Genomic DNA, 25,026 nt, shown 5'->3' on the forward strand with positions numbered 1-25,026 from the left:
GCTGCTATTATTCATTCTATTTTACTGGTTAAAAAAACCTGAAGCAAGCAGCAGTTAAATGATTTGTCCATGGTCACACAGCTAATAAGTGTCTGAGGCAGGACTCAAACTCACTCCAAAGTCAATGTTTTGTCCACTGTGCTACCCAGCTGCCTCCTCCTCTAGGAAGAACATCCTGAACTGGCATCACACCTTTCGGAACTTGTTTCAGTTTCCTAGGCTCCTCAAGTTGGTGACCACCAGGTCAGCTTCCCAAATTTCTATTTCTATAGCTAAAAGTTATGATGAACTGGCAAGCCATGTGGCCACAGGAAGAGGAATATTTAGAGTCTCATTTAAGTAAGCTCTGGAACTCCTTTGAGGCCAGCAAAGAGAATACCTATGGCTTGATTCTGCTATGGTGCTGCACAAGGAAGAAAAATGATGAAAATTAGAGCTAGGACTTAAGAAATCAGTTAGTCCAACCACCTTCCTTTTACAAGTAGTGAAACTTAAGGCCAAAGTGATTTACTCAGTGTCACATAGATAATAACAGAACTAGAATTAAAAAGGAAGTCTTCTCATCCAAATCTAATGTTCTTTCCACTAGATCTTGATGGAGGATCCTGAGATGGATGAGGAAAACAGTTAGGAATAATCTAATGGAGAGAGGAATATCATATCCATTCCCTGGAATTCTCATGTATATGTAAAATAAAAAAGTCCTATTCCTCACCTTAGGTTCCAGGAATCAAGCTAGGTGATGAATTCCATGAAGTCTGTCCTTGATTGAGTCTACAAGATGAGAGAGTGCCACCTGGTGGTTTTATAAAAGTGGGGACACCTAGGTTCTAACTTTCCTCCATCACCACCCTTTTTTTTTCTCATCTTTATCAGCATCCTAGAATAAGAAAATATTAGCACTGGAAGGGATCTTAGTTGACCTTAGTTATATAAGTCCTCAAAAAATATTTATGAGGACCTTGACAAACCAAGCCTTTATCTAAATCAGCCCAGACAAGTACCTATCTATTCCATTTTAAAGAACTAATGAAGGAATTATGAGACTTGAGTTCTATTTTCAGAGGTGAAACCAAGAACTTATATTAGGATAATTGAGTATTAAACCTAATTATAGCGCTCTATCTGACTTGCCTTCTTTCATCATCAACATCAATATTCTGGGACACTTTCAGTCAACTTTTAAAAGTTGGAAAGGTTTTTGGAGATCACCTAGTTCCCTCATTTTACATATGGAAGTTGAGACATAAAGAAGGAAAATTGGCTGGCCAGTTTCATGTAGGTTCTAAATGGCAGAGCCAGTATTCAAAACAAGGCTGTCTGACTCCAAATCCAGTGCCCTTTTGAATATACCTCTTTAGAAGAGTCAGCTATCTTAATGTCAAAGGGAAGGAACTTGCCCCAGTTATTCACTTAATTGGGAATCTATATATAACCACTCTAGAATCCAGAGCTAATGGAGTTTTGCATCATTTTTGGAATGAAGTACATTTTGCAAAATTGAGCAGATCCCTTCTTCCTCCTCCCAACACTGGTATCATGTAAATTGTAAGGTACATTTTAATGTATTGATAATATGGGGGATTTGGTGACACAATGGACAGAGCATTGGTTCTGAAATCAGTAATCTTAGTTCAAATCCAACCTAAGATACTAACTGTCTGACCTTGATCAAGTCACTTAACCTCTATTTATCTCAGTTTTCTCATCTGTAAAATGAGGATGATATTAGTATTTACCTCTCAGGATTGCTGCAAGGATCAAATAAGATAATAATGGCACAGTGTCTGGTACATAGCAAATGCTATATAAATGTTAGTTTATTATTATTATTAACATCAAAGTGTATGAGGTGCTTTATATACATGATCATCTCATTTAAACCTCACAAAAAACCCTATAATGTCAGTACTAGAGGTATTATTATCCCTATTTTATAGGTGATAAAACTGGGACTCAGAGACATTAGGTGACTTGTCGAGCATTACACAGCCAGTGAGTATCTGAGATAGGATTTGAACTCAGGCCTTACTGAATTCAAGTCCAAATTTCTAGCCACACCTCTGTACTAATAATATTAGATTAAATGGAGGGGGGGGATGTTATTGCATATCCAAGGGATGATATGATGATACAAGGTTGTAGAAAGGCAAAACAGTATCCTCTGTTAACAATAAAATCAACTCCTCCCAGAAAAGATGACGGTGTTTTGGGAAGTAAAAAGAGTAGTCATTATAGTTTGAAAATGTCTGTATTGAAGGCTGGAACTTCTGTTAGGATAATTGAGTAATAAACCTAATGATACATTCTCTAGCTGTCTTACCTCCCTCTGTCATCATTAATTAATACTTATTGGACACCTTCTGTCTGCCCTCAAGAAACAGATAAAACAAAACTTAAGCTCAGATGTGACCTCAGACACTAGCTGGATGACCCTGGGCAAGTTACTTAATCTTTGTTTGTCTAAGTTTCCTCATCTGCAAAATGGAGATAATGAGAGCCCCTACAATGAGGATGTCAGGAGGATCAAGTGAGATAAAATTTATAAAACATTTTGCACACCTTAAATCACTATATAAATACTAACTATGATTAAGTAGTTAGGTGATACAGTAGAGTGTTGGATCCAGAATCAGAAAGACCTCCTCTGATGTTTACAATCTGTGTGACCTGGGGCAAGTCACTTAAAAGTGATCTGCCTCAGTTTCCTCAGCTGTAAAATGGGAGTGATTAACAGCACTTATATTTGTATTCTAAGTTGCATTCAGAGTGAAGTAGCATAATGAAATGAGAAGAATCCTGGATTTGGAGTCAGAAGATATAGGTCTGAAAAGTCTTTCTTCCAATTCTAAATATCATGACATTATCACCCCTGAAATGCAAGTAGGCCTGCATACTTCTTCAGAATCTGTTTGTTTAGAAGTATCAAACAGAAAACCTCCTGGGTTTCAGAGTATTTGTGAGTTTGGGTTCATATTTTTTTTAACCCAACAGGCAGTTGGTCGCCCTGGGCTGCCAGGATCATCCTTAGACTCTCATCTTGATGTGTCACAACATATTCAAGTCTCCAAACATTTGCCCAACTCTGGAGGGCCAGATGAACCCAGTGACCTGGAGGAATTAGAAAAGTTTGCCAAGACCTTCAAGCAGAGACGCATCAAGCTTGGCTTCACTCAGGTTGGGATTTGGGGCAGGGAGAAAAAGAGGAAATTTTGAGAAAGGGAAGGAAAAAAAATCTTGTTTTATTAGTAGGGAAGTTGGAGAAGTCTGAAATTCAGACCACATATAGGGAAACTAATGGTATAGATAGGCTATCTATCCTCTCAAAGACATCCTAAGTGGGAGTGATTGGCTTAGGGACTGGCATCAGAACTGGTTGGAGAAGCATCATCTTTAGTCATGCCTTTTCCCCAATTAAGGTCTAAGACTTTTTTGCCTTCTGCATCCCTTTTGTCATTTGAAGAAACCATATTTACTCCTCTTATTCCTGTGTGTTTTCTACACTGTGTATATCTTCCACTCTGCCTCCCAAAACAACCAAAAAGAAAAGTCACTGGTTCAAGGTTTGACAAAAGAAAGACAAGTAAATGCTGTATTAATAAGGAAAAAGTTGAACTTTCAATGTATAGAGATGACAGATCCAGGTGGGCTGATAGGGTAGTTTTACTCAGAGATTGAATGGAAATTAACTAATCTTCTTGTCTAATGGGAAACAGGGCTTGTAAAGAAACTTATATGATATGTGGGATGAGGACTGGATCATGGGTGGTTTGTGAAAAAATAGGGAAGCAGGGAGAAGTTGGAAATGAAGGGAAGGATGGTCTCTCTTATAGTCCTCCATTTTGTTCCAATGAGCAGGGTGATGTAGGGTTGGCCATGGGGAAGCTGTATGGCAATGACTTCAGTCAGACCACGATCTCCCGATTCGAGGCCCTCAATCTGAGCTTTAAGAACATGTGCAAACTCAAACCACTCCTGGAAAAGTGGCTCAACGATGCAGGTGGGTAGTGCAGATGACATGCATGGGAATTTCAGAGACCCAAAGAGGTTGGTGCCTGATCCTTGAGAACTTGATAAAAATGGTTACTCGAGTCTGTCAGCTTTGATTATACCTTGGGGAGATTTCAATGAGACATTTAGGAGAGTGAAGAGGTAATCTTGCAAAATAATGATAACAACTATAACAATTCCTGAAGTATCAGCTTCTTAGCTTGAAATGCCAAATTATATTTTAATTTTAGTTAAACTTCCAGGCATGTTAGATAAAATAAATGAATTGTTTAAACTATTGCAAATATACTTATATATGTATATATATATTTTTTTTTTCTTTTTTAGTTTGTGTCTGTTTGCACACATATACCTTCCCTCACTTCCTAAAGCTTCCTTCTACCATGAGCTACAAATCTGAGATCCATTACTATTAAGAAGTCTTGGACCAACCCAGATGAAAAAAATATGAATCTGGCAGGCTCTTCCCAACCAAACATATCTTTTTCTCCCTCCTGAGCAGCCCTGGTAATGGAAGTAATACTACATGTTCACACAGAACCTATTCAGTGGTTTCTGGCTTTAAGTCAATTCAATTCAATGAATATTTATTAAGGCTTTCTGTTGTGTGAAACTGAAGGTAGGATAAAAATGGAATAGTTTTCTGCCTTCAAAGACTCATTAGGGCAGTGTAAATATTATGTGCCCAAATAAACAAAATATAAAGTAAATTGAGGGAGAGAGTGTTTACCAGAAAAATTGGGGAAGTATTTACTTAGGCAGTAATACCTGAGATATCCTTTTATGCAAACAAAGAATTCTGAGAGAGGGAGGAGAGAGTACATTCCAAGTATGAATATTTAGGGATGAGAGACAGAGAACACCTAGAAGGAAAAGATAGAAGTCCTGTTTGATTAGAATATAGTTTGGGAGTGGGAGAATGGATATACTCTAAGACAGAGAAGGTGAGTAGAAATTATGGATGGCCTTAAATGCCAGTTTGTATTTTATCCCAGAGGCAATGGAGAGCCATGGAAGTAACTGAAGTAAACGAAAAGTAACATGGCCAGACCATTGGAATTGGGATCTATACTAATCCCTTTTCTCTCCTGATGGCTTTTCTTGTGCTTCCTTTCTTTTCTTTACAGAGTCCTCTCCTTCAGACTCCACAGTAAGCACCCCCAGCTCTTACCCCTCCCTCAGTGAGGTTTTTGGTCGCAAAAGGAAGAAGAGGACCAGCATTGAGACTAATATCCGCTTGACTCTGGAAAAGAGATTTCAGGATGTGAGTTTATTTCTCATTTAGGTGGGTCCATCTTCTCTGAACCATTCCCAGAATATCAGTCCATGTAGAATCATTCTTCCCCTGACCTGGAAAAATGCAAAGTATATAAGCTTACTTCCCCTCCTAAGACCACCAGTCAAGTGTTTGGTTATCATACTCCACCCCCCTCCTAGATTCCCTTCTTCAGGGCTGCCTGGAAGGCCATTGTTTTCCCCAGTCCTGACCATTCACTTATACTTCCCCTTCCTGGCCTTCTTCTCCTTGTAGAACCCCAAGCCGAGCTCAGAAGAGATCTCCTTAATTGCTGAACAGCTCTCTATGGAGAAGGAGGTGGTTCGAGTCTGGTTCTGCAATCGGCGCCAGAAAGAAAAACGAATCAACTGTCCCATGGCCACCCCAATGAAGTCACCCATCTACAACTCAAGGCTGGTATGGTAGCCCACAAAAGTGTGAAAGGAATGATGCGTGAAGGGTAACAGAGTGGGTGAAGTGTCACTCTAGTCCAATCTTGCCCTGAATTCCCAAGTACTCAAGGACTAATGAAAAAATATATTTCCTCTTCTGAGCCGCTTGATTGTTCCTGACTCCACTATGAAAAGTCTACTTTATTCAATTTGTTCTTCATTTTCCATTTCTTCTGGGGGGAAATAGAACAGTCACTCAAAAAACTGGGAATCTGGATCAGTGTTCCTATCTCACTCCACCCCCCCCACCATATAGGGATGAGAAGAACAAGGGATAAATGCTGAAAAGTAACTTCTCAAGATAACAAGAGAGTTGTTAGTGTTGTTTTTGACAGGCAGCTTGGCAAATTGGTATGACCCTAGACTTAAAGTCAAGAAGACCAAAGTTTAAATCCCACTTACTAAATATGAGACTTGACAAATCACTTAACCTCTTTTGTGCCTCAGTTTCCTCATTTATAAAAATGAGGAGATTGAACTCAATGCCCTTTAAGATGCCTTCTAGTTCCCTGTGATAAAGGGGCATGGGAAAAAGAGGAGGACAATCATAATTTAGATTAAATGATTATCTAGTCTAATCTCTTGATAGAGAAATAAACTGAGATTCAAAAACTTTATGACTGACTTAGTGGCATATTAGTAGTAAGTATCATCACCAAGAGCTAAAGCCAGGGCAACTGATCCAATGCTCTTCCCCCTTGGACCACTTAAAGGACTTGACAGTAGCAACTGGAGCTTTCAGGAGAAGAGAGAGACCATCAGGTCTATTTCTATTGGCCTTTTGAGAATGTGAATGAATAAGTTGCATCAAGCCAAGATGAGAGAATTATAGGATTTAGAACACATTAGAAGCTATCTAGTTCAAACTCCTTGTTTTACAGATGAAGAAATTGAGACATAACAAAGTTAAGTGATTTATTCATGATCATACACTTATTAAGTGGCAATAAGATACAAAATGGAAAGTTAGTACAACTGACTCCAGGTCCAATGTTTTTCCACTACAGTCTGCTATTCCCAAGAAAAAAAAAGAAAGAGAAATTGAAAAATACAAAGTGGTGTCTCCCAGGAAAAGAATCTATAAAGCTGCCATCTTTGGAGTTGTCCTATTTTCCCTATCTCTAAGACCTAAAGGCAAGCTGAGAAAAACCCTACTGAGAATCTACTGAAGAGTGCTTGATTGTTCTTGACTCTACTATGAACAGTCCACTTTATTCTATTTGCTCTTTATTTTCTATTTCTTCTCCTTGTTCATCCCCCTAGGGCAGATGGAAATTCATTCATTTCCACGGACACTGGAAGTGCTTTGCACAGGGTCTCTCCTAAGGCTAAAGATACAGGCATAAATACAAGAGACAGTCATTGGATTTCATGAGCTTGAATTTGATTGTGGAGATATAACATGTCCATAGATAGGAAATAAAAGATGATTGGAGAAGAAAGAAAGCTCTCAAATTTTTCCTGGATCAGGGAAAGTCATACTTAGGAAGTGATAGGGGTGATGTAAAAAAGAAGCATATTACAGGTATGGGGAATTGCTTATAAAATTGCATGAAGATTGAAGAAGTCAGGTTTATAGTAAAATTTTGCTGATAAAGTGAGACTATGTATAATATGAACTGTTTGAAAGGTAGGTTGCTGAGATCTAAATATTAAGTTAAGAAGTTGGCATCTTATCCTAGAAATAATAGGGAAACCTTAAGGGTTTTTGAGAAAGAGGATGACCAATGCACTAAGAAAAGTATTTTGGTAGCCATATGGAGGAGAGATTAGAGAAAGAAAAGACAGTAATCTGGGGGGGGGTCACTTAAGAAGCTAATGGAATAGTGAAATGTAATTAGGGCTCAAATGAAAATAGGTATCATGTGAATGGAGAAAAGGGTACAGATGAAAAAATATTGTTCAAGTGGAATTTAAGGATTTGTTGATTGGATCTATATAGTGAAGGAAAGGGAAGAGTCAAGGATAAACCTGAGGTTATGAATCTGGATGCCTAGAAGGATGGTGAGACCCTTACCAAAAATAAGGAGGTATCAATTTGGGATAGGTTTCATGAAAAAGCTAATGAGTGACACTGTAGATATGTTGAGGTAGAGGTAGAAGTAGTCAACAAATAATGACATGATTAGTTTTTCATTTAGGAGACAAACCAGGACTGGATAAAGATTTAAGAATTATTTTTATAGAAATAGTCATTCAATTAATTATGAGAATTCAATTAATGGAAGCACTGAAAAAAATGACCATAGGGTCAACCCAAATCTGCCCTAGTTTCCTGCTCACTGCAGGGAGTATGAGTTAATCTACCCTGGACTTGGCACAAAATTTGTCCCTTCTGTGGTAACTACCATTACCTGAGCTATTATTCCTGTAAACTCTAAGCGTCTTTCCCTTCTGGATTAATTCTCTTGTGAAGGCAATCTTGGCCTTATTTTGACTCCATTGTTACCTAACCTTTAATTACTGAATGGGTAATACCTCAGACAAACTGTGACCTTGGAAAGATCTTAATTTAAAAAGGCTAAGCTCTCCCACTGCATCCAGGGCCATCTCTAGTTGTCTTGATGTATGTCTTGCCACTGGACTCAGATGACCCTGCCTCACTTTACTCCAATTCACAAAACATCACCTAACATAAGGATGGCAATAGCCTGCTTTTTCACCTTTCTGGGGGAAGAAGAGAGAAAAATGAAAGATGAGAAAGGAGAAATAGGAAGGTCTTTTTTAGTCTCCCTTAAATTTTGTGCTCTCTGGGAAATAGAACAAAGACTCAAAAGGGTCTCCTTCCAATGTCCAAATGGGGTCTCTGTTTAGAGATGCTGTTCTTCTTTCCATCTCCTTGGTCTTGTCTCTGTTTCAGCACCTGTGGTTTGGAAGTGTCCACTCAGAGGATTCCTGCCTAGGGCTCAGGGTCAGACTTTGCTTAGATCAAGAGCTAGATAGGTTCTGGTTTGGGTTCTCTCCCAGCACATGGTATTACTGAACTTCACTGCCAGAAGGAGGGAGAAGCAGAAAAGAAAGAATTTCTCTATCTACCCTTCTCAGTATTTTAAAGTGTTGCTAGCTCACTTGACCAAGATAACCTAAACCGGATTTTTGGAGGAAAGGGTCCTGCTTTGTAATTCCTTTGTCCTCACTCTCCTTTGTCATCACGCCACACCTGATTTTTCTATTCTTTGTAAGAATTAAGACTGCTCTAAATGAGTTGCTCTTGTGACAGAGGCAGAGAGGGACAAGGGGATGGCAGAATCAGAGAATATTTGAGCCAAAGGATCCAATACCCTCATTTTAATGAGGAAGAAATTAGATTCTAGAGATGGGATATGATTTGCCCAAGGTCACACTGTCTTTTAGAGGCAGAGTTGGAATTTGACAAAGGAGATAAAAGGTATCAGAGGGCTGTAGATGACAAGTCTGGGACTATGTGGCAGAACTTCTCAGGATGTCACTAGGAGCTTCTCCCCCTACCCTGACTCCATTCCCATATCTGTGCATTTCCAGCCTACTGATGAGCCTTATAATAAAAGAAAAAAGACCACAGTTGGAATTGGGTCTAATAAATTAGAAAACAAGTGCATGCTGCATCTTGCCGAAATGGAATATTTGAATTGTGGATCCCAGAATGTAGGAGAAAAAAAAATCACAATTCCCTGAACATCTAGACCTTCAAAAGTCTATAGACTGAAACAATCAATAGATGTCCCATTATAATCATGTCCCAAAAATAGGGATAGGGATTATACCTGTGATTAAATTAATTAAATAGGGAATTATTGAGTGAGAAAACTCCTTCTACCAAAGCAGATTGCTACTTTCTTTGCCACTTGTAGTCCAAAAGAATTGCTCAGAACACTAAGACATTAAGTAATTTGCCAAGGGTCACACAATCAGTATCAGAGTCAGAAATGAACCCAAATCTGGGATTCAAAACTGACTCTCTCTACTACACCACATTGTCACAATGATAGGGGCAGCTAGGTGATGCAATGGATGGAGCACCAGCCCTGGGGTTAGGAGGACTTGAGTTTAAATCTGTCCTCAGACACTTGCTAGTTATGTGATCTTGGCTCATGTCACAACTCCATTGCCTCCAAAACCCACTGACAATAATAACAACAACATAGTCAATAGTTATTATTTAGCACTTTAAGATTTACAAAGTACTTTACAAATTCATTTCATTTAATCCTTAGATCTTTCCTCTAGGTGGTTGCTATTGTTATCTACATTTTACTGATAAGGAAGATGAGAAAGGTTAATTTATTTTCCCACAGATACACAGGTAGTGATGACACAAGAGAGAATTTGGACTCAATACTTCCTGATTTCAAAGCCAAATCTTGCCTACTATTCCATCTAGACAATTAGAAACCCATTTGATTTAAGGGGGGAAATAGAAAAGGAAAGGACCATTACATAAGGTTCCATTCAGAATAATGACAATGAAATGGGACTGTCTTGTGAGCAAGGGCAGCTAGTGGCATAGTGGATAGAGTTTTGGGCTTGAAAGCTTCAGACATTTACTAGTCATGTTTGCTTAAGTCTCCTCATCTTTAAAATGAATTGGAGAAAGACAAGACAAAACACTCCATTATTTTTGCCAAGAAAACCCCAAATAGGATCATGACAGTCAGGATGGAAATGACAAAACTTTAACAAGATGAGATAGATGACATTATTACCTACATTTTACAGAAGGATGTCTAATAAAAATAATACCAGTTATAGGTCACTTCAATGTTTGAAAATTAACTATAACAAATCTGAAAGATTATTGCTATTATTATTCTCATTTTATAAATGACAAAATTAAGCCTGATAGAAATTAAATGACTTTTACAAGATCACATAACCAGTTTGTTGAAGCAGGATTTGAACTCAGTTTTTCCTGACTCCAAATCCATTCCTCAAACCCCTATGCAGGAAAAAAAACACACAAAATCTTGCACTGAATAGGAGGCATAAGTAGACTACTGAAGAGTCTTTGAATTTTTCAAGTCTAAGATTGAAGAGCTATGGATTTTTATTTTAATCTACATTCTGTTAATTATTTGATTTTTTAGTTTTGGAGGCAATTGGTGTCAAATGACCTGTTCAAAATCACATAGCTAATGAGTGTCTGGGTCTGGATTGGAAATTAGGTCCTCTGATTCGAGGGTCTGGATGTCAGACTGATATCCACTGTGCCACCTAGCTGCCCTAAATTCTGCTCTTTATTGCTTGATTCCTGAAGTCCTTTCCAGTTCCAACGAGTACGAATCTATAATTCTTTAAAATCTCCAGGGCAATTTGGAGAAGGTCTGAATTCAAGTCTTTCAAGTGTTTCTATCAGAAAGCTGGGTATTTGTCCTCCTGCCCTTTCTTTGGTCCAGCTTCTTTTGGCTCATCTTGTTTCTGGGAAAGAGCTGCATTGGATTGAGGCATCCAGCTTTCTATCCCTGCCTTGGCACCAGGAGGCACTGTGGCATTGCGTTCACCAATACACTAGGAGAGCTTGTATGTGGAGCACATGGACTGGATGTTCATACATGTCCAGTGTAGAAGACTCTCCTGGGAGAAAGGCAACAAACTGTGTATATGGGATCATGCTCTGGCCCAACTTAGGAGTTGCATGCCAAGGGATATCTCAAGGAAGTATACAAAGGAGTTAGACTATAATTAAACTCTATTGCTTTTCAGGTCTCTACTACAGGGTCTCTTGGTCCCCTGTCTGTCACTCCTGTTCACAGCACCATGCCTGGAGCAGGTAAGTTTATAAGGATGATTCAAAAGAGATTGAGTAATTCTGAAAAGCAGAAGAATCAAGCTGGAAAGGGTCAGGAAAACTGGACATGTTTTAAAGACCTCCCCTTCTTGCATACTCTTTTCTCTTTTCCTTCCTTTTCATCTCTCTGGCTAGTGGGAGTGGAGGGCTAGAGCTCCATGTACATGCCCAGCCCTGGGTGTGTCCTCCTGGAGGAGGTTGATTTGTGCATCCACCTTTGCCAAATCTCAGGCTTGCTGAACAAGCTCTTCCACTCTTTGAGTCCTAGGATGCAAAGAGCACCATGTTCAGGGTTGCTCAGAGTGGTATTAATATAAATGTGCTGAGAACTGGGAAGGGGGAGGAGTGATGGAGAAGGTTGTGGACACACCAGCTGCCACTGAGTAAAATTCCTCCTGGGATAGGCAAGTGAAGATGAGTTGATGGGAAGAGAGAAAGGTCTACAGGAAGGATTTCACCTTTGTTTTTGCCTCTCTTTGTAGTAACGTCATCCTGTTCCCCTGGGAACAACAGCAGACCTTCTTCTCCTGGCTCAGGACTCCATGCCGGTAGCCCCAGTGTATCTCAGACTCACTCAAAAGCATCAGTGAATTCCAGTTTTAACTCCTCTGGGTAAGGTGGGAGATTCCCAGCATGCCTCACTTCAGGCGAAAGAAGAATGAGAAGCTGGGGTCAATGCCATGAGAAATAGTTCAAGCCATAAGTGTTGGGAAAAAAAAATATAAGAGGGAGTAACAGAGAGCCTGGAGCTTATCCTGGGGAGGGTGGGAATTAAAGGGGAAGTCACAGTCACTGTTCCTGGTTAGTAGTTGAAGTCAACAGATTTGCCAACATTTTCCTCTCTTCTGATGATGGAAATTTCCAAACACTCCCATTAGAAAGGATTAGATCATGTGCTGGGCTTTGCAAGTGTGCTGCTAATTTCAAGCCAAACCCTGGATTCTCCAAGCTGTTCTAAAATGGACCTACTGTTTAAGCACAAAGAAAACACTGAGTCTGGAGCAGGACTGTGCCAGACTCTTCCTTTCCTTATTTCCTATCCTTCTCAACTTTAACTTTCCCCTCTCCCAGTAAACACACAAAAGAAGAGACTTTTCATTAAGGAATCATGAACTCCTTTGCTAATGAAGCAAAGGATCACTTTAGAAACATATTCTGGGAGGTTTGATCCAAGTTCAAAGGACCAGGACAATTTTAAAATCTAGAGTTGTTAGGGACCTCAATTTGTCCAGATAATTTCTTCTGATATAGATCAGTAAGGTAATCAGTGAGACCTGAAAAAAAGAGAATTCACCCTTTTAGTTGATCTTATGGCAGGAAGTGATTCTTAGAGGTCATCTCATCCTTGTTTTACAGAGAAGGAAACTGAGGCCCAGACAGGGGAATCAGTTTATTCAAAATGAAGCATGTAATAAGTGGTAGAACCAAGATTTAAATACAGTATCTCTCATTCTGAATCCAGTGCTATTTCTATTATACTACGTTACAGGCATTTGTATGTATAATATATAAATTTCATCTACCTAAACTATGTATAAATATGTATAAGTTTATATGCATACCCATACAATACTTATGTGTGTCTATGTAGTATCATATGTATACCTATAGAATTATGTATCATTATCAATATATCTATATGAATATAGATATAAATATATATACATACATTTATGGCTATCTGTATCTATTTTAATGTGGTTTTTACTTTCCCTGTTGGTTTCTTTCTATACTCTAGATCTTGGTACCGATGGAATCATCCCACCTATCTTCACTGAGATCAGAGAATCTCTGCCACTGCATCTGATCCTGTTTCCCTCATTGTGTGGAGGAAAGTCTCTTTCTTACCCTTGGGTTATGGACCAACTACTCTAAGAAGAGGAGAGCAGACTCCACCATCAACAAGCCCAATTTTTTTGCCTTCTTCAGAAGCAAGAGACTCAAGAGATTCAAACTGTGATCACACCATGTGTTGACTCTTAATGCTCTTGAAATATAAATGCCCCTCTCTCTAGGAGTTTGCCAACCTCACCTTCCCAGCCCAGGACCCTCTTTTATAGTTCCATACACCTGAGATATGACTTCTTATGCCTAGGGTCTTTTGGAGGAAGGAGGCCTTGGTCATTCCTTCACAGCTCAAAGGAGGGTTTCCTATGAGAACAGTCTACCTAGCATACCATACCACAAATACTGATGGAGCTATACTGATATTAACTATAAACTGAGCCGTGGTCACCAAATTCATTTCAATAGAGAATTGTATCGAATTTGAACTGGTGCTGCCTATAAAACCCCTTAGCTGTTAAAGTTTTTAGGAACTATATACTTTTTTCTCTCTCTTTTAAAAAAACCATTCAAATCTACCTATATTTGTGTGCAGAGGATTGAGCTATCCTTAGTGTCCTCAAAGCAATCTCTTTTCCTTGCTCAGACTCTGAGAATATTATTTTTCTGGGTATTCTTTCTTTCCCTCCCTCCCTGCTCTTCTGGACTTCCTTGGTTATGGAATAGTAGGAATAAATACGCACACATACATAAATAATAATGGCAACTACATACTTGTAAATAGCCCCCAGCTCCCCACTTTCTCCCCCCCCACCCCCACTAGTCCTGCTTTCCCAGAATGCTCTTTCCTTAAGATGTAGTTTTCAACATATGTAACTCAGGTGCAAATTTTGAAGACCAGTAATATTTTATCTTATTTTTTAAAAAAGTAAAGGAAAATACCAAAGTGTGAAATACTCTGGTAGCTTTCAGAGTTCCCAAGTCTTAAAAGTTGAAAAGGACTTCTGAGATCAAGAAATTGAGGCCTAGAAGTTATGACTTAAAGGTGGTGGTCAGTAGTAAACAGATTTTGAACCCAGAACTTCTGACTTTAGATCTAGTTCTCTTGCCACGCACTATACCATGCTGCCTTCTTAACATGCTAGAAAAGGCATCTTAATTGGCCTTATTAGTAAAGGGGGTAATGAGGGGGGGGAGAGGAGAACTCCCTAAGTTATTCTCACTACTCACTGGTGAGTATATGGAGTCATTCAAACTACCTAGGGACAAGACCTCTGTCCTGCTAAGCAGGTTGGAAAGTTGTACTGCATCGGAGGTTTTGAACCTTCACTCTAATATGTGATTTAACTTACTACTATTTGCTAAGGGAAATGGCCACTTTTATAGAAATATAATGTGTTTATATACATTTAGATGAGCATATGTATATATATGATAAATCTATTTACATACATAAACACATACACACACTCACAGCTACAGTGTTCCAAAAGTCTTTAGTGCAAGCTTAAACTTAGTCAAAACTTTAAAATGCACCAAGACTTTTGGAGCACCTACATGTGAATCCCCAAAAATCTCAGAGTTATAAGGGAGCTCAGAGATTTTCTAGTCCAATCCAATTATGGAAAAGAAGTCTCTCTAGAACAATAACTGGTCATCCACCCTTTGCTGGAAGATCTCTAAGAAGGGAAGATCCCACTGGCTCCCAATCCATTCCACTTTTGGAAAATTGTAATTGTTAGGAAATTTTTGCATACATCAATCCTAAATCTGCCTCTTTGCAACTTTCATTCCTTGTTGCTATTTCTGTTCTCCAGGGTCAATTAAAACAAGTCTCATTTCTTTTTCAAGTGACAGTCCTTCAACAACCTGAAAACACAACCATCCTGTCTAAGTCTTTTCTTCTTCAGCTAAATACCCCCAGTTCTTTCAATCAATACTCATAGGTCAGAATGTTAAGGGCTCCTATAATTATGGATGCTTTCTAATTGATCAAAATGGCATCTAAATATAACAGCCAGAATGGAACACAATACACCTGTCCTGTCCAGGGCAAAGGATGATAGGATTATCTTCTTTTACCCCTGGCACTATGAGGAAAGTCCCCATAAAGCCCAAAATTGTATTAGCTTTCTTAGCTGCCACATATCACTATTGACTTACTAAACTTGTAATCCTGTAACACCCCCACCCCTCCAATTTTATTCCATATGAACTAACTACTGTCTACCTATATTTCCCACTCTTTCTATTTAGAAAGTTGATTTTTTAAAACCCAAGTGTAAAAATTTATATTTATCCCGAGCAAATTCCATATTATTAGATTTGGTTCAACTGTATAGCTTATTGACATGTTTGGAGTCCTGTTACCCAATATATTGTATCCATCCTAACTATAACTTATCCATCCTCGTCTTCAATTTTGATAACCATTTTATCTATACCTTCATCCAAGTCACTGATAAAATCTTAATAGTATAGAATCAAGAAGAGATCCCAACTGGACATTTTCTTGAAGGATGAAATTAAACTATTCATGATTATTCCTTGAGTTTAGCTATTCAGCCATTTCCAAATCCACCTAACTTCATTCCTATCTTGCCTATATCTTTCTATCTCATTCCTGAGAACAGGGTTAGAAATGTCAAATGCTTTGCTAAAAACTAAATAAACCCTATCTATGCAATTTCCCCAATTTACCAGTCAAATAATCTGTCAAAAAAAAAAAGAAAATGAAATTAAGCTGGCACAATCTGTTCTTAAGGAAGCCATGGTGGCTTTTTGTGATCACTGCTTTTGTTTTTAGTAGTTCATTAATCATCTATAATACATGATAGAATTGTTCCAGGTAGCAAAAATGCTCAGTAATCTATAGTATGCAAACTCCATTTTCTACCTTTTTTGTGGGGGAGAGAGAGAAGAACTGAGAAGTTTGCCTTCTCTAGTCCCATGGTACCTCTCCCATCTTCCATAATCTTTCAAAGATCATTGAGAGTGGCTCAGTAAGTAATTCAATCCTGTAGTTCTCTCAGAATGGTACAAAATTGGGGTGGGATAGGTTGGGGGTAAGAGAATAGATTTATATTAACAATTGTTTTTCCTTAGCCCATTATAAAATTATATAGTTAGCTTTCCCAAGCCCATATGGACCAAAGGTAAAAAAAAAGGAAATTCAGAAATGTGAGGGGATGATGCTGGAAACCAACCTCATATTAATCATTTGTTCAGAGAATATGCTGAGTGGGCAATCTACATCTAGACACTTAACTGTAATATTATGAATGCACATTAAGAGCTTGTACTTTGTCACAGAATTAAAGGAGTGTTTTTGCCACTGATGCAATTTCCTTAAGACAATAAAAGATCTATTACAAAAAGTAGTCAAACAAGATGTGGGTAATAAAAAAAAGAGGGGCAAGAAGAAGTGGCACCAGGGGCCTTTAACCTTGTCTCAAGTACATTATTGTTCATATTTTCCTCAACACATATGAGTTAAGATATGCTTTTTTAGTCATATGTCCAAGCCTATATGTACATCTCCCTTCCCCAACCCCTGATCCCTGAGCTAACATGTTTCCATAGTAATACCAGGTTCTTTGACACGTTGGCTAATCCCAAGGTCCTTTGGTTTTAGTTCATAAACATTTGGTTTTTATTTATAAAAGAAATAAAGAGAAACTTGACTTAACCACTCAGCCTCCAGTGGCTTCTAATACTTATGGTCCAGGCCAGTTGCAGGGAGGGAAAGGGCCTAAGAGAGAGCACGTAATGTCTAGGTCCAAGCAAAGCTCATTAGTTCCAACCAGGTTTCCCTCTGGCTTAGACCTCTCCCTTAGCAGCAACTTGCTAAAAAAAAAAAGACATCATATGATCTTATAAATAAAGTCAATAGGAGGTAGGGGATGGGGGAAATGGGTAAAGAGGATTAATGAATACTTTTACCCCTTCCTTAAATTTTTTTACATGTTTAAATGAACCCAAAGCTTCCATCCCAATCATCTAATTCCGCATCCAAAGTGGTAAGGACCTTCTTATCACTAAAATCAATGTTTAGGTACTTATCATCATTGACCTCTCTGACATGAGATACTTGGAAATATTTTTCTCGGTCTCCCATCTTTATATTTTCTTCTTCTTTAAGCTTCTTAGCTATTGTAGGGTCATGTTTAATTGATAACTTTATTTTGATAAAATTGGTTTCTTCTACCTTTCTGGTCACCCCACTGTACATATTTCAGTATCGTCATTTTCTTCTCTTCCTCTGAATGAAGATATCAAGTCTGAATCTTTTCTTCTCACTCCACACTCTCTCTCTCTCTGAGTGATTTTGAACTCTCCCTTGGTTTCAATTGCCCCCTATAGACAGAAGGCCAAATTTGTTTGTCTAACACCAGTATCTCCCCAAAGCTCTAGATCCATATTTACAAATACCTGCTGGATATCTTTATCAAGATATCCAGGTAGCTCCTCAAAATGAACATGTTTAAAAATGAATTAATAATTTCTTCTCAAAACATTGTCTTCTTTTTGATTTCTTCATTTCTGAAAAAATGACTGTTCTCCCAGTCATCCAACCTTATTATCTTGAAGTCATATTTGATTTGATTCTTCCTTCTCCCTCACCCCAAGCATTCAATTCATTTGACAATCCTGTTGTTTCTAACTCTCAGCTTCTATTTACTGAACCCATCCTCATTCAGATTCTCATTTCTTCTTGCTAATGTTGTTATAATAACATTTCTCATAATATTCAAACCTTCAATAGATTTTTTAAAATTTTTATTTATTTAAGGCAATGAGGTTAAATGACTTGCCCAAGATCACATAGCTAGGCAATTATTAAGTGTCTGAGGCTGCATTTGAACTCAGGTCCTCCTGACTCCAGGGCCAGTGTTCTATCCACTGCACAATCTAACTGCCCCTCCAATAGTTTTCTTATCCAATCTTCCAATTCCTTCTGGAGTAATCTTCCACTACATTTCTATGAAGTCACAACTTTATTCAAAAGAATTCAATGGTTACCTACTGAGTATAGAATAAAGCATAATAAATTCCAGATTCTGCCATTCAAAGTCCTTTAAAATTTGGCTCAATGTTACTTTTTCCTTATCTCATTCAAATTTTCCTCTTATACCTTGTATTCTAGTCTATCTGGACTAACCTTCATCCTTTGTCCTTGAACTACCCTTTTCCATCTCTGTATCTTCACCCACTTTGGGCATCTTCCCCACTCCCCAGACTAGACTCACTTTCCTGTTCTTTCCCACTTCTATTTGTTTTTAACCTTCCTTTGCTTCAAGGCTCCATTCAGATTCCAATTCCTTTATAAAAGCAATCAACAATCACTTCTTTAAAAAGTTTTCTCTGAGGACCTAGGTGAAAGTGATTAAAGTGAAAGTGACCTCTTCTTTTTAAAATCTCTAATAAAGTGCCAGAATCTCTCCTTTGCACTTATCTTAATCTCTCTTTTATCATAGTTATTTATGTCCTCATCTTTTCCAGATTTATATTTTTAGCTTCTTGAGAAAAGGGTCCATGTCATATTTGTCTTTTGTATTCCCAGAACCAAGCACACAATGTCGTGTGTGTGTGTGTGTGTGTGTGTGTGTATGTAAGAAAATATATATTATATATTATATATTATATATTCTTAACTTGGTGTCTGTGAACTTGTTTTTTTAATTGAGAACTTTATTTTGATAAAATTGGTTTCTTCTATAAATCCTATGTATTTTATCTTATTCATTTGACAACATTATTCTGAAAAAGATTTTGGATCCACATCTCATAGGAAGGTTAAGAATCCCTGTCTTAAAAGCTTCTTTTTATAATTTCTACAATACTCAAAGGAGTGTTAAGCACATACAACATAAGTTTTGAATTTAAGTTAGTTCAATTCAACAAATATATACATATGAAGTGTCTGTGCACAAAGTGTCAGAGGTAGCATTACCCTCTCTTCCTCCTCTTTCCTTCTTTGGTTCTACTTGGAGCAAAACTGTAGACAGTAAAGTACTATATACCCTAGTGTCCTTTCTGTCTTAATGGATGACAGTAAGGAAAAAATCAATTAAGAGGAATATGGGAGTGAATATAGGTATATATGAGCAGTTCAAAACATTGTCTATATACATAAAAATGAATATAGATAGTTCGAGTAGAGAGCAGTTACAAAAGATAGTTTCAAATCCTCCCTCTGATTCCTTGTCTGTACAGAGGAGTTTGATAAATATTTGTTGATATGAACTGACGAGTTCAAAGCCTATTGTACATGTACCTAACATTGTCTTGGTGCCATGGAAGGAAAGGGCAGGGTGGAGAATGGGGAAAAGATAAATAAAAAATACATTTAAGGGAGGGGTTCTAAATTTTTGCATGTGTCATGGGTCACTTTCACAATATAGTGAAACCTAGGGACCCCTCTTTCAAATAATGTTTTCAAATGTTTACATTAAAATACAAAAGATTTCAAAGGAAACCAATGATATTGAAGTGCAATAATCAATATTTCAAACAATAAATGTGCAGTCCTGGGTCCCAGATTTAAGACCATACTTCTAAAAGGGACAACTCAGAGATCATCCATCCTAAATTCTGCATTTTTTCAATTGTTATTTTATTTTATTTTTCCAATTGCATATTTTGAAAGTTTTTCAACATTTATCCACATGCATATGCATATTTTAAGTTACATAATTTCCTTCCACACTCTCTTCTCACCCTCCTTCCCTCAGCAGTGAACAGTCAGGTGAATATTGTACATACACAATTTACAGATTAGTCATTTTTGGTATGAGGAATTAGGATTAAGGGAAAAGAAAGAAAATTATGAGATAGGAAAGAAATACATAAGAGAAATTTTTAAAAAGTGAATTTAGTGTTCATTCAGATTCTGTAGGGGGTTTTTGTTTTATTTTGTTTTGTTTTTCTTCTTCTGAATGGGAATAGCATTATCCAAAGCTAATCTCCTAGGGTTGTTCTTTTGAACCTATCCTGAGAGGAGCTGCATCCATCAAGGTTGATTAACTCACAATGTTCTTAATGTGTATAATGTTCTCTTGGTTCTTTCCCTTCACTCAGCATCAGTTCTGGTAATTCATTCCATGCTTCTCTAGAGTATGATCATTCATGGTTTCTTATAGAACAATAGGATTCCATAACATTCATATATCATAACTTATTTAGCAATTCCCCAATTGAAGGGCATCCCCTCAATTTCCAATTCATTGCCACTACAAAAAGAGCTGCTATGAATATTTTAGAACATATGGGATTTTTCCCATTTTTTTGTGATTTTTTCTGGCTATAGGCCTAGTATTTCAATTGCTGGGTCAAAAGGTATGATCAGTTTTATTGCTCTTTGGGCACAGTTCCATATGGCTCTCCAGAATGGTTGGATCAGTTCACAACTCCACCAATAATGCATTAATGTTCCAATCCTCCCACAACCTCTCCAAATTATCATTTTCCCTTTTGTTGTCTTAGCCAATCTGATAGGTGTGAGGTGGAACCTCATGGTAGTTTTAATTTGCATTTCTCTAATCAGTAATGATTTGGAGCATTTTTTCATATGCTTATATATATATATATATAGAGAGAGAGAGAGAGCTTTAATTTCATTGGAAAGCTGTCTGTTCATGTCCTTTGACCATTATCAATTAGGTAATGACTTGCAGTCTTATAAATCTTATTATTTCTGGGGTTTTTTATGTTTTTGCAAGGCAAATGGGGTTAAGTGGCTTGCCCAAGGCCACACAGCTAGGTAATTATTAAGTGTCTGAGGTTGGATTTGAACTCAGGTACTACTGACTCCAGGGCTGGTGTTCTATCCACTGAGCCACCTAGCTACCCCTCTTATAAATCTTATAAATGAAATTCTCTATATATTTTGTAAATGAGACCTTTATCAGGACCCCTTAGCTGTGAAAATTGTTTCCTGGCTTTCTGCTTTCCTTCTAATTTTGGCAGTATTGGTTTTTATTAGTACAAAAACTTTTAAATTTAATATAGTCAAAATCATCCATTTTGCAATTTATAATGTACTCTATTTCTTGCTTGGTCATAAATTTCTCCCCTTTCCATAGATCTGACAGAGTATTTCTTGATTTGTTAACTGGTCTATAGTGTCATATTTTATGTCTAAATTCTGTATCCATTTTGAACTTATTTTGGTATAGGGTGTGAGATGTGGATCTATGCTTATTTTTTTGCCGTACTATTTTCCAGTTTTCCCAACAATTTTTGTAAAATAGTAAGTTCTTATCCTAGAAACTAATGTCTCTGGGTTTGTCAAACAGTAGTCATTTACTACAGTTTCTTTTGAACCCATCTTAAGCCACTGATTCATTACTCTTTCTTAACCAGTACCAGACACTTTTGATGACTGCTGCTTTATAGTATAGTTTTAGATCTGGTGGAGCTAGGCCATCTTCCTTTGCATTTTTTCCATCATTTTTTCCCTTGATATTCTTTTCCAACTTCTGCATTTTTAAGTTTGAAAAAACTGTGGCCTAGGGAGGTTATTTGGTTTACCTTAACTCATAGAGTTGGTAATGGTCAGAGGTAGAACGAACTAAAACTTTCTTGTACCCAGAATCTGTGATTTTTCTAATGTACCAAGTTGCCTCTAACATATTTGTCTGGCAATGTTTCTGCCCTATAGGAACCTGAACTTAGAATCTAACTGGGGAAAACTTTGATATGAAATACTGTGTAAAAAAGCACTTTGCAAACATTAGAATGCTATGTAATCATGACCTATTCTCATTGTTCTTTCTTGCCCTGTGACTCTTTCAAGGATGATTGAGACTGTCGACCTTGGAAAGGGCCTCCTCTGTTTTAGGACTGTCCAATCAAAGAATTTTAAAAATCTATCTTCTCTTCATTTTTATTTTCACCCAAGTCTATTATGGGAATTATTATTATTATTATTATCTTTAATACATTAGGAATCCAAAGTTATACTGCTTTGTCCATAACAAGAAAAGATCTTCCAGACCTCCCTGTGAGGTATAATTATACATGCACTCATACATACATATATATGTACATGTGCATGTATATTTTGTTCAGACATAATTTCATTGGTGTAGGAAACTCATGCTGATGAAGTAACTCCCTCCTCAATGCAGATCTGCAATGTAGTCTTAGAAGAGTTACCTGGAACTTGAAGGATTAAGTAACAATCTGTGGTTACATAGTCAGGAAGTCAGAGGACAAACTTGAACCAAAGTTTTTCTTACAGTTCTCTATGTATTATTCCCACACTAATACATGCATATTTATTTACATGCCTATATATTTGTACATATATACATGTATACCAACTAAACATATATGTATTTATTGAACAGATCTGTGATCTCATAATTTCAGGTGCTTTCTCCAGTGGTACAGATAGAAACCCATGCATACCTTGTCTTCCTGCATGATATTAATTATCTTGCAAATAATTCTAGTGTGCAAAGTAAATTTCTTTACATTACATGTGCAACATTGTGAGATTTTTACCTAATATCCCTTACTATATGACTGGTCCTCTATCTTTTCCAATCATACTTTTTTTTGGTGAATATAACCTACTAGTTTCCTTAACTTTATTCCTAACACAATTTACTGTTCATTTACCATGTCTGTTCAATGCACATACTCCAATGGACTGGCACTAAGGACTTTTCATGGAACTACATATTGACATCTAGAAATGGGTATTTTTCATCCACTTGGGTTTTTTACAGTTGGATAGTTCAGCCAAATTCTTTTGGGTGACTATTCATTTGATTTAGAAAGATCTGCAATGTTCTAGGGCTTTAAGCAATCAGTTCAATATCATCCATTTTGATCAGTGTATAGCACTGAAACAATGTAAAGATTATCGGACCACCTTCTGTGGGGGTGGGGGAAGGGAGGATGGGGGAAAATTGTAAAATTCAAAACCTTACAAAAATGATAGGTAGAAACTACTATTGTATATATATTTGGAAATCAAATAAAATTATTTACACATAAAAAATAAATGACTATAGTAATCTAATTTTTGATAAATTCAAAGACCCCAGTTTCTGGAATAAAATCTAACAAAAACTGCTAGGAAAACTGTAAAATGGTATGACAGAAACACCTTACAATGAATACCAATATAAGGTCAAAATGTGTGCATGATTTAGACATAAAACGCGATACCATAAACAAATTAGGAGAGCAAGGAATAAATTTCCTGTCAGATCTATATAGAAGGGAAGAAATGATATCCAAAAAAAAAGAGATAGAGATCATTATGAGATTTAAATTATAAAGGGTTTGTGCAAAAAAACCCAATGCAGCCAAGATTAGAAGGAAAGCAGGAAACTGGAAAACAATGTTTAGAGCAAGTTCTCTGATAAAGGTCTCATTTCTCAAACATATAGAGAACCAACTCAAATTTATAAGAATAAATGTCATTCCCTAATTGACAAATGGTCAAAGGATATAGATAGGCAGTTTTCAGAAGAAGAAATCAAAGCTTTCAATAGTCATATGAAATTATGTTCTAAATCACTATTGATTAGAAAAATACTAATTAAAGCAACTCTGAGGTACCACCCTACAACCTTTCAGATTAACTAATTTGACAGAAAAGGAAAATGATAAATGTTGGAGTTGGAGATGATGTGGGAAAATTGGGACATTTGAGTGGCTAGGTGGCGCAGTGGATAAAGCACCAGCCCTGGAGCCAGGAATATCTGGGTTCAAATCCGGTCTCAGACATTTAATAATTACCTAGCTGTGTGGCCTTGGGCAAGCCACTTAACCCCATTTGCCTTGCAAAAACCTGAAAAAAATTGGGACACTTGTTAGAGTTGTGAACTGATAAAACCATTCTGGAGAGCAATCTTATATTACACACACACACACACACCATACATATATGAAAGGTAGGTTACCTTCCTTTGCATTTTTTCATTAATTCCCTTGCTTGACCTTTTATTCTTTCCAGATGAATTGTTATTGTTTTTTCTAGCTCTATAAAATAATTTTGTTATTATTGAAAAGGATTTTTGGAGGGCAATCAAATGTGCATACCCTTTCAACTCAGCATTACCATTACTAGGTCTGTATTCCAAAAATATCACAAAAATGAAGAATGATTTATATGTACAAAATAATTTATGACAACTCTTTCTGTGGTGGCCAAGAATTGGAAATTGAAAGAATGCTCATTAATTGGGGAATGATTGATTAAGTTTGATCTATGAATGTATTGGAATACTATTGTACTCTAAGAAATAATGAGCAGGTGGATTTCAGAAAAATCCAGAAAGACTTACATGAAATGATACCTAGTAAAGTGAGCAAAACCAAAGTATTATACATAGTAATAGCAACTTTATGCAATGATCAGTTATGATTGTCTTAATTCTTCTCAGCAATACAATGTTCCAAAAGCCTCATGATGAAAAATATTATCACATCCAGAGAAAGAACTGATAGAGTCTGAATACAAATCTAAGTATACTATTTTCACTTTATTTTTTTTTTAGGTTTTTTGCAAGGCAAAGGGTGTTAAGTGGCTTGCCCAAGGCCACACAACTAGGTAATTATTAAGTATCTGAGACCGGATTTGAACCCAGGTACTCCTGACTCCAGGGCCGGTGCTTTATTCACTGCACCACCTAGCCGCCCCCTTCACTTTTTTTTTAATAGTTTTTTCCTTTTGCTCTGTTTCTTCTTTCACTACATAATTAATAAGAAAATATGTT

At 37.1% G+C, this 25,026-nt stretch overlaps 1 protein-coding gene across 2 annotated transcripts in view; it reads left to right on the forward strand.

Annotated features, from left to right (window-relative positions):
• The window catches only part of POU2F3 (POU class 2 homeobox 3), a 90,944-nt gene extending 73,696 nt beyond the window's left edge, over positions 1 to 17,248 (forward strand). Inside the window, exons 7-13 of one of the 2 annotated variants that reach the window (XM_074215279.1) lie at positions 2,995 to 3,177; positions 3,859 to 4,000; positions 5,139 to 5,275; positions 5,543 to 5,704; positions 11,419 to 11,485; positions 11,986 to 12,115; positions 13,242 to 17,247. In XM_074215279.1, coding sequence (XP_074071380.1) covers positions 2,995 to 3,177; positions 3,859 to 4,000; positions 5,139 to 5,275; positions 5,543 to 5,704; positions 11,419 to 11,485; positions 11,986 to 12,115; positions 13,242 to 13,281 — 861 coding nt within the window. In that variant the 3' untranslated portion in view covers positions 13,282 to 17,247. Of the gene's footprint in view, positions 1 to 2,994; positions 3,178 to 3,858; positions 4,001 to 5,138; positions 5,276 to 5,542; positions 5,705 to 11,418; positions 11,486 to 11,985; positions 12,116 to 13,241 lie in introns of both variants that reach the window. The other variant, XM_074215278.1, reaches the window with a different exon arrangement.
• Positions 17,249 to 25,026: the final 7,778 nt, after the last annotated feature.

The sequence above is a fragment of the Macrotis lagotis genome, chromosome 1 (assembly GCF_037893015.1).
Source record: "Macrotis lagotis isolate mMagLag1 chromosome 1, bilby.v1.9.chrom.fasta, whole genome shotgun sequence".
NCBI classification, from domain to species: Eukaryota; Metazoa; Chordata; class Mammalia; order Peramelemorphia; family Peramelidae; genus Macrotis; species Macrotis lagotis.